Source organism: Pinus tabuliformis, chromosome 2_2 (genome assembly GCF_031772625.1).
Source record: "Pinus tabuliformis cultivar Carrire ecotype Pingquan chromosome 2_2, CPIR1, whole genome shotgun sequence".
NCBI classification, from domain to species: Eukaryota; Viridiplantae; Streptophyta; class Pinopsida; order Pinales; family Pinaceae; genus Pinus; species Pinus tabuliformis.
In genome coordinates, this window is record NC_142300.1 from 1,140,312,840 (window position 1) to 1,140,323,678 (window position 10,839).

The following is a 10,839-nucleotide window of genomic DNA, read 5'->3' on the forward strand; positions in this document are numbered from 1 at the left end:
GTTATCTAGTAAGCTTAGAGTCATTCTTGAGTCATTATCTTTACCATCTCAGGAAGAAGAAGAAGAAGAAGAAAAGCCTATTGAATTGAAAAAGAGCCCTAAAAAGTATTAGGATCCATGGGTCATTTTTTTGCATCATGTAGCAAGATAACATGGCTAATTGATTATGCCACATGAAGAATTAGCCTTTGCCAATATTTAGGCTTATAACTCGGTGATTTTTTATACTAATATTCTTATACCAATTTACCATGATAATTCTATTCTAAATTAAAACATTGTTTGCAGGCTATCGCAGGAGCTGAGCGTTTGCTCCCTGAAAATATACCTTCAAGGTTCCTTAGGTGGATAGCAGAGCTACTATACTTGACATTGGCAGTTTCTAATGTCGGGCTCTGTAAGGCCAGGATGCCCTTTTTGCTTCTTTTTTTTTTTTTTTTTGGGGTAAAACAAGAGACACATTGTACCGGAAGACATATAGGGATTCCGCAGAGGATTCTGTTAAGGTTAAAGTCAAATAACTATGAGTAAAATTCATAGGTACTTTTTTGAAGTACTTATTCTATTTCAAGAAAGATCATTCTATTGTACTAAGCAGTGTGAAATGACCCCGCTTAAGTAAATACTGTGTTAGTTCGAATAAGTTTGATAGAATTTAAAATAGGCCATGAACTACTAAGATTTGGCAGAGCTTTATGAATGTTCAGTTAAGTTAAAACGATGTTATCCAGAGGCACAGTTTCAAAGAGAAAATGCCATCTGAAATGAACACTGTTTATTTACTTGTGGAAAATAACCATTAAATAGTCCAATTGAGAGGCAAATGCCAGTATGCAGCCTGCATTTTTTATTATCAAAAGAAGTTAAAGCTTGTTATGCATACCAAATGACAAATACTAATCATTCACATCGCAATAAGGGTTGGAAATTAATAATTCTGGAGGCACCAAATACAAGAGTTCAATACAACGATAAAGCTTATTAATAAACGCAGGGTAGCATTGTCATGCAGGGCACACCAATCACCCATTTGCTACATGAGTTTCCAAAGCATCACTGGACTCTGGCATGATTAGCATTCAACTTGCATTTTACGAGATAGTAAAACTCATCACTGGACTCTTGCATGATTAGCATTCAACTTGCATTTTACGAGATAGTAAAGATACATGGACAGGGTATCTCTAGAACATGACATCATGCTCCTGAGTAACAAATCTAAAAGAAATCTGTATAAACAAAACAAATACATTTCCAACTGGCTTATCACATATTTCCTTAAAATTTGTGATAGATAACCTACCATAAACAATCCAAAACTCAAACTGGACTGGACGATCTGTTATATCTAAACAAGACTGGGGACTTGAGGCGGTTGTGCAAATTACTGCATACACATTCCATGACAACCTGTACTACAAACTTTCAAATATAATCTGAGCTCCCATATCCCTCTCAAGGAATTATAAGTTTTTCTCTAGCATAGATGGTGTCATCAGTGTACTTATTTGCAGATTTTATTTGATCAACTGAAACTTGCACTCAACCAAGGAAACAGAACCAGTTACACAAGACTTATACAATGGATAGAAGGGAACAAGATGGCAACTTTAGTTTCACATCCAAAACTCAAACTGGACTAGATGACCTCTTATATCTAATCAAGACTGGGGACTTGAGGCTGTTGTGCAAATTACTGCATACACATTCCATGACAACCTGTACTACAAAATTTCAAATATAATCTGAGCTCCCATATCCCTCTCAAGGAATTATAAGTTTTTCTCCAGCATAGATGGTGTCATCAGTGTACTTATTTGCAGTTTTTATTTGATCAACTGAAACCTGCACTTAACCAAGGAAACAGAACCAGTTACACAAGTCTAGAAGACTACAACATGGCAGCTTAGTTTCACATGCATTCAAAAAGCTGGAACACATATCCCCATATTAAACCACGTCCTAATCAGAGAGTTGCTATGATTGACAATCTAGGCCATGACATTGCCACATCACATATACACTACATCCACTTTAATTATAATTTCTTTCTGACGGGCCTTCCGCCGATTCTGGGAATAGATTTGTCAGACCCTCTTCTAGACAGATTTGATATTTCATTCAACTGGCTCATTCAACATTCCCTTCGGCTTCAGGAAGCTCATGGAATTCTGATAAATACATGCCAAGAAATGGAACCAGCACAAATAAAAGATCTCAAGGAAGGAAGGTTTTGAGCGCTGTTGAAATGACCCCTTGTATTTATCCCGTTGGGCTGCTAATAGCTTTGTCTCTTTCAGAATCTGAAGAGAAGTTTGAGAAGGAGGGCTGCCTCAAATGGCTGGACCGTCAGCCCGCCTCGACAGTTCTGTTCGTTTCTTTTGGGAGCCGCGGCACCCTGTCGGAGAATCAGATTCAGGAACTAGCTTTGGGGCTAGAAGCAAGCGTGCAGCGGTTCCTTTGGGTGTTGCGTAAGGAGCCTCCTCCTCCAACTGAATCCACGATGACTACCAAATCAGATATGAGGGAGGTTCTACCTGAGGGTTTCGAGACTCGAATCCAGGACCATGGATTTGTGGTGGATTCATGGGCGCCTCAGATTGCTGTCCTCTCTCATCCATCCACGGACGGTTTCCTTTTTCATTGCGGTTGGAATTCAACGATCGAAAGCATCTTACATGGAGTGCCGATGATCCCTTGGCCTCTCTTTGCTGAACAGAGAATGAATGCCTTCCTTCTAGTGAAGGAGATGAAGGTGGGCATTGAAACGTAGAAGGGTGCAGATGCGTTGGTGAAGAGAGAGGAAGTGGAAAGAACGGTGAGGGAATTAATGGAAGGAGAGGGGGAATGGAAATGAAGAAGGGGATGGCAAAATTGAGAGGAAGGCCCATCATTGAGTGACAACTGTCTTAAGGATGGAAAACATCACGAAAATGGTTTCTAAAAAGCGCAATATTCTCAACTGCCTACGACATTCCAATAATCTGAACCGCCTACAACATTTTTCACCGACGATCTAATGGTTGGAGTTTATTCCATCGTCTAACAATCGATCTAAAGGGCCATAACGAGACAACGCGGCATGGAGGGGTGTTCCTTTCAGAGGGAACGCCTTACGGCGTAAATATTTTTGAATACCTATCCACTCTTAAAACTATTTTGCAGATGGTGCAAGGCTTTATGAACCACAACCCCATGCCAAAATTCAGAGAGTTCACTCACGCAGTTGCATAAGCATTCGTGCCATAATCCTAGATTTACTTCTCTGAGCCCATTAGACTTGAATGTTATTCTTCGACACAAAAAATTGCAGACTTCTTCATGCATGGCAAATATCAGTGCTAAATGGTGTTCAGCATCCTTGTAATTATGATAAATTTCAGGTGATTGAATTACGATATAACTTTCAGGAAATTTAATTTGATTTGCAGATTCCAAAACATTTTAGCAATCAAATTTCCTTAATATTCTGCAATCTTGAATTTCATTACGTGTGCTCTTAACAACGCTCAGCAGACTTTGCTAGTTTCGATCAGAAGATTGCACCCTCACATTTCTTTGAAGGATCTGGATGAAATGGCATGTTTATTATTATTACTGGCAATGCAGTATCTATGGCGATCTGGCCCCTTCTGTGAATTCTACTCGTTTACTGGCATTCCATTTTAGTTTCTCTTTGAACCATCTCAGCTCTATGGTTGTTTCCCATCGATAAAGAAAATCCATGGCTTAAGGAGATTCTCATGACAGAGAAAAGAAATGAAAGCGTGAAGTCATACTTGACATACAGAAAATTAAGAAACCATGAAAGAAAAGAATTAAAGGAATCAGAACCATTATATAAATTGCCATTGTTCCATTACAGTTCAAGCAAAATGTGGCTTCTTGATAGAGGAACATAACATGCTGCATTCATAGACATTTAATTGCTTGCTTCCTGGACATGATTTCTCATGGATACCACTGTACTCAAATTGCAAAGGCAAAATACATCACAAATACACAGACAACAACTAAAATAAAAGAATCTTTAGCTCCTTATTGACCTACTACTACTCATGATGATCACCAGTGCTGTTGTTTCTATAAAACCCCATCTGATCCTCTGGGCTCATCAAGAGGGACCGGAGAATCTCGCTGCTGTCGCTGGAAGCCCGCTCCATCGGATCCACAGAGCTTATGAGCGGCCGAAGAATCTCATGCACGACTATCCATCTGTTGCTGAAAACATCCGCAATCTTTATACCCACATAATTGACAGAGAAGGGTTTGTTGTCGCTCACAACCAGCGATTGCCCATGGAGGAGAGTCTTCAGTCTTGTGCCTGCCGGAAGCTGCACCAGATCTGCCAAAGGCAGCCTCATGTTGGGAACCACATGGTACCTCACATTGTTCGAAAATTCTTGGCCTTCGCTTGAGAAAACGGAATCGTCGCTGAGAGTAAAGATGGTGAGGTTTTGCAGGCGCAAAAGCTTAGGGGACTTGATGCGCATGGCCAAGGCGAGGATGCTGTAACCGCGATCTCTAAGACTGAGCGCTGCATCTTGCAGCATGAAGGGCGTTATGACATTCAGGGGATGATCAGGACCAGGACTAGCTGATGATGATGGTGATGGTGACATCATTGCAGGAACAGGGGCTCCCGCAGTTATGTCATAATTACTGTGATCAAGATCAAGATCAAGAAGCAGCTTTTCGACGCAATGGATCGCTAACAGCCCGTCATTGAGAATGTCAGGATGCGAGACAAGAACTCCATTAATGTACACTGGATGATACTCGGCTGGCATCTGAGTGGAGGGAGAGATGGAATCTTGGCGGCCACCTCCGTGAGAATTACCTGTGACGACGAGGCTGCAGTGGGCGGAAATGGCTTCCAGGTTTGTTCCGTTGGGCAGCTTTTGCAGATCAGCGTAGGTGAAGAGGCCCTTGGCGATGTGGTGGGAGAAGGCCCATCATTGAGTGACAACTGTCTTAAGGATGGAAGGACGATCTAATGGCTGGAGTTTATTCCATCGTCTAACAATTGATCTAAGGGCCCATAACGAGACAGCGCGGCATGGAGGGGAGTTCCTCTCAGAGGGAACGCCTTACGGCGTAAATATATTTGATTTGATCAAGGAGTGATCATAAGAATAGAGAAATTATAGGGTTGGTTGAGTGATTTGTGGATCTAAGTTATTGGATTTTTTTATTTTTTATTTTTGGGTAACCTATGGGCATTAGAGTGATAGGTGAGAGAGTGTGTGATAAATAGGAGAGATGGCTAGTTAGTGTAAGATCTGGTCATTAGTAGGGGGAATGACCAACTTGAAGAAGATTAGGCCAAAAGGAGATCGAGAGTCTATGCCTATGTATATGTATAGTTTTCTTAATAAAGTGAATTCTCAGTATTTTCTACGTATAAAGTTTCAATTTATGTGCATATGGTGAAGATACTGTGTTGTTTTATGATTTCATGCATGCATAATTTGAAGGGTAGATTGAAGGGGTCTTGTAAAATTCGGTTGAAATGCATAATTGGAAATTTTTGCGTTGAGGTTGTGTTGTATGCATTAAAGGAATGTGTTGCAAATTGGATCTATATTGTGAATTTGGGTTGAATAATAATCTGCTATTCTCAGGATACCTCTATAAAGGACGCTGAATAAAACAATTGAAATTTAATTGGTAATTAGCTACAGGAAGTGTAATTTCTGTGGAAAAAGATATTAACCCAGCAGTGAATTGATCTGCCAATCTTCTTTCGTGTAAATCGTTACAGCAGGGCGTTCTATGGAGAAGACTTGACTCTAATAATAAGTTATTGCCGTTAGAATTTGGAATAGAATGATTAATTAAAACTATTTTGCAGATGGTGCAAGGCTTTATGAACCACAACCCCATGCCAGAATTCAGAGAGTTCACTCACGCAGTTGCATAAGCATTCGTGCCATAATCCTAGATTTACTTCTCTGAGCCCATTAGACTTGAATGCTATTCTTCGACACAAAAAATTGCAGACTTCTTCATGCATGGCAAATATCAGTGCTAAATGGTGTTCAGCATCCTTGTAATTATGATAAATTTCAGGTGATTGAATTACGATATAACTTTCAGGCAATTTAATTTGATTTGCAGATTCCAAAACATTTTAGCAATCAAATTTCCTTAATATTCTGCAATCTTGAATTTCATTACGTGTGCTCTTAACAACGCTCAGCAGACTTTGCTAGTTTCGATCAGAAGATTGCACCCTCACATTTCTTTGAAGGATCTGGATGAAATGGCATGTTTATTATTATTACTGGCAATGCAGTATCTATGGCGATCTGGCCCCTTCTGTGAATTCTACTCGTTTACTGGCATTCCATTTTAGTTTCTCTTTGAACCATCTCAGCTCTATGGTTGTTTCTCATCGATAAAGAAAATCCATGGCTTAAGGAGATTCTCATGACAGAGAAAAGAAATGAAAGCGCGAAGTCATACTTGACATACAGAAAATTAAGAAACCATGAAAGAAAAGAATTAAAGGAATCAGAACCATTATATAAATTGCCATTGTTCCATTACAGTTCAAGCAAAATGTGGCTTCTTGATAGAGGAACATAACATGCTGCATTCATAGACATTTAATTGCTTGCTTCCTGGACATGATTTTCATGGATACCACTGTACTCAAATTGCAAAGGCAAAATACATCACAAATACACAGACAGCAACTAAAATAAAAGAATCTTTAGCTCCTTATTGACCTACTACTACTAATGATGATCACCAGTGCTGCTGTTTCTGTAAAACCCCATCTGATCCTCTGAGCTCATCAAGAGGGACCGAAGAATCTCGCTGCTGTCGCTGGAAGCCCACTCCATCGGATCCACAGAGCTTATGAGCGGCCGAAGAATCTCATGCACGACTATCCATCTGTTGCTGAAAACATCCGCAATCTTTATACCCACATAATTGACAGAGAAGGGTTTGTTGTCGCTCACAACCAGCGATTGCCCGTGGAGGAGAGTCTTCAGTCTTGTGCCCGCCCGGAAGCTGCACCAGATCTGCCAAAGGCAACCTCATGTTGGGAACCACATGGTACCTCACATTGTTCGAAAATTCTTGGCCTTCGCTTGAGAAAACGGAATCGTCGCTGAGAGTAAAGATGGTGAGGTTTTGCAGGCGCAGAAGATCAGGGGACTTGATGCTCATGGCCAAGCCTTGCGTAGGTGAAGAGGCCCTTGGCGATGTGGTGGGAGAAGGCCCATCATTGAGTGACAACTGTCTTAAGGATGGAAGACCATCTAATAACTGGAGTTTATTCCATCGTCTAACAATCGATCTAAGGGCCCATAACGAGACAGCGTGACATGGAGGGGAGTTCCTCTCACAGGAACAATCGATCTAAGGGCCCATAACGAGACAGCGTGACATGGTGGAGGGGAGTTCCTCTCAGAGGAAACGCCTTAGGGCGTAATTTATTGAAATTATAAGTTTGATGGATAATTATTGCATAATCAAAGTGTTTTAGAGATTTTCAGGGTGTTAAATCCATATAAAATCCAAAAACTAATTTAAATAGCATAAATCAAAACTCCACTTCAAAATTTTGAGTCACCCAAAAATTATATTAAAAATAAAATATTAAAAATTGCAGCAATCGTGAAAAAGCTAAATAAAAACAGAGTTAATTTGCTAAAAGTTAAATTTGAATTTGATGATGCTCTGCGGTCAGTTACTTCTCTTGTAATCGATGCGAAACGTAGATTTGGTCCACCAGAATATGAAAACATCGCCTTCCATCAAGTTCTTGCTTCTCCATCGGCTGAACCTCACTTCAATTCTTGGCCCTCCATTGCAACTAAAACTGATTTCTCGATGCCCATGATGAGTATTCGTTAGTGAACATTGAAAATCAGGATTAATGGCTATATCAGGTCAAAGTTATTAGTTTTCCGAATTTTTTTTTTTTTTTTAAATTTTGATGAAATTTAATAGAAATTTTTAAAAATTTAATTACAATTATGGAACTTCAAAATTTTAAGTCCCTCGTACCGCATCAGGAAAAATTCAAAACCTCTGAAACAAAAATTTCATGCCATTGAGGGAGCTGTTAAATTCTCTATCATGCCCGTCTAGCAGAATTTAGAGGGAAAACCTCTGGAGATCCTATAATGTGCAGATGAGAATGCATGCCCACCGCCCTCCCCCTCCAACCAAGAAATTCACATCAATTTCATTTTGAAATTCACTTCGAACGGAAAGTTAAACCAGGAAATAAGTTTAAATATATATATATATATATATATATATATATATATATATATATATAATAAGATTTAAAATAATAATAAAAAAATTTATATTTTTATGAATCAGTAAAAAAAAATTATAACACTATTTAAAGTCTTTTAAGGAAAGTTTTGGGTATTTTGTTAAGCCATTTCTAGATGTCAACTTACTCTTCAATTCTTCAATTTTGTGCCCTATTCACATTTCATTTTTGGATAGCCTCGCCAACCTATGTTAGGGAAAAAGGAGTTTGTTAGGCACCTAAATCTATCACTATTTGAAAATTTAGCAACCTCTAAAGAATTTATCGTCAAGTTGCCTTAAACCACTAAAAATTGAGAAGATTTCTATTTGAGAAGTATCATTGTAGATAAAGAATAAAAATATTGAAATATAAAATATAAAGGATCTTTTAAGAAAATTAGAACTAGCAATTGCACTGAAAGGTGCAAAGGAATGCCTAAATCGGTAACGTGGAAAACAATAATCAAGCGAAATATATGGATAATGAAATATAATCAAAATTTGAGTTTCTATATATTTTCTAAAGAATGTAGCACAAGTTTAAATTTAAGAAGAAAGGTACACTAACATAAATGTCCCAGAACAATGGTAATCCTTGCAGGTAGAAGGTACATAATAGAGGAGTTCAATTTCAGTAGAGTTTTTTAAAAGGCATGAAATAAACTCTGAACATAAATGAAAATACGTAAGGGTTGGGAGGAGGTGTTCAATGTTGTTGAAAGTGTCTATTTTAATACAAAGGGTGAAAAATAAATGATGACATTTGATGTTGGTCGAGATGTCTATGATGGATTCTAGCTCGGTTGAAAGGAGGAAAAATTCCTTTGTTGTTGCAGCCAAGAGTTTAGTTGCAATATCAATGAAAGCAATGAAATTTTCTAGATGGCTAGTATGGTCATGGAATTCAAGACGGAGTACATAGCAAAAGTCACATTCAAGGAAGGTACCATTGCATTTCATGCAATGCCACATGTTTTCGGATTGTTGGACAACCTTTTCCAATATATGTCATCCCATCAATGCGAAGGGGACATGCAAGGAAGTAAATGTCTTCCATGTTAATTGTTGTAGTAGTAGCATAAATGACAATCCATGGAGATTCCTTGGAGCGGGACATCACAACAAGTTTATCGATTATTTTTGTTTTGAGGGGCCTGTTAGAGACACTTGTGTATTTTCGACTCAGTGAAGGTAAGGATGCATTGGAACCTCTTTCTGGAAACCATTGTTGGAATTGATGTATTTTAACAATATCCGGGGTTTATAAGAAGGAAAATAGTGGGGGTAGTTCCAATAGTCCTTGCATTTAACTCGATGACATGATCCCCTTTGATTAGAAGGAACAAGTGGATTTTGGGGTGCCAAGTTCAGAAATTCCATCCCCTTCAGCATGGCATTGATGCCCCATAAGGCGACATCAATGATGCAACCTAACTTGTCATACAAGGCAAGAGTTTTTTTGCGATTTTGTAAGCCATAATGTTGGCATATGATGGATGTAGGAGAAGTTGATCTAACAACACCAACATCGTCAACAATTGAGTTGATAGTTGCAATGTTGATTGAACTTATCGGCGTGAAATGAAAGTAATGGGAAGGAATCCACTAATCATAATGTATGAACTAAGACACAATTAATGTAGACAAAAGGATGATTTCAAATGAGTTATTTAGATGATTGTAGTTTAGACTATGATTGCAAAGAGTAACCTTCTTCTTCATTAGTTGCTTACTTAGTGATGGAAATTTTCGAGTGCAACATTTGGTTATACCTGGAGTAAGATGAGTTATGGAAAATTACATAGGTAAATAACTAAATGACTACAAAATTTATAAATTCCTTAATTAATTCTTTGAGCATTGAGGGGATTGTTGGTTTATTATGTTGTTATGTTGGGTAGGGAAAACTATGAAGACAAAATGGATTAGTTTTCACATTGTTTCTTTCACTAGTCGAGTCAACACAACTCAAAGGAAAACTTCAAAAGCTAGACAAAAAATTGACGAGGTAGGGATTGCTTAGGGGAGGTTGGAGCCACTATTGAGTTTCCAAACAATGATTCTAGATCCCATCAACTTGCTCATGTTCAACATTTCTCTTCTCAATGAAAGGACTATTGTAGCATAAGCCATGTCGATTATGTTAGGTGCCCTTGATGTGACGGTCCCGAAGGTTGTTTTGAAGGTTTTTGATTATAGTAATTCCAAGGATGTCTATGGGGTTCTAGTATAGTATCCTAAAACTAAAGGGTATGTCTAGGATTCCTTTTATTTCATCAATAATACACATGCCAAAGGTGTTACCCTGTAAATTTCTACATGGTAAAGTGTGCTCCTTTACTATGTACTTTTGTAACTTACAATCCGACGGTCACGATATGTTCTAGACATGAAGTGATCTGACAATTCATTCTCTCTTGTATTGGTTGGTTTCACTAATTCCGATTGGGCTAGTGACCCTGATGATCGGAAGTCTACTGCAAGTTATGTCTTCACTCTTGGTTTTGGACCTATTACATGGGTTTGCAAGAAACAAAATGCCATTTCTCTTTC

General features: G+C 38.5%; 1 protein-coding gene and 1 pseudogene across 1 annotated transcript; one reads left to right on the top strand and one right to left on the bottom strand.

The window, feature by feature from the left end:
* Window positions 1-2,248: 2,248 nt before the first annotated feature.
* Window positions 2,249-2,773, top strand: LOC149197415 (UDP-glycosyltransferase 72B1 pseudogene; annotated as a pseudogene).
* A 1,279-nt stretch (window positions 2,774-4,052) lies between these two features.
* On the bottom strand, window positions 4,053-4,790 carry LOC149197416 (fasciclin-like arabinogalactan protein 21). The gene has a single exon (XM_089408680.1). It carries the CDS (start codon window positions 4,788-4,790, stop codon window positions 4,053-4,055), a length of 738 nt encoding a protein of 245 aa, XP_089264806.1.
* Window positions 4,791-10,839: the final 6,049 nt, after the last annotated feature.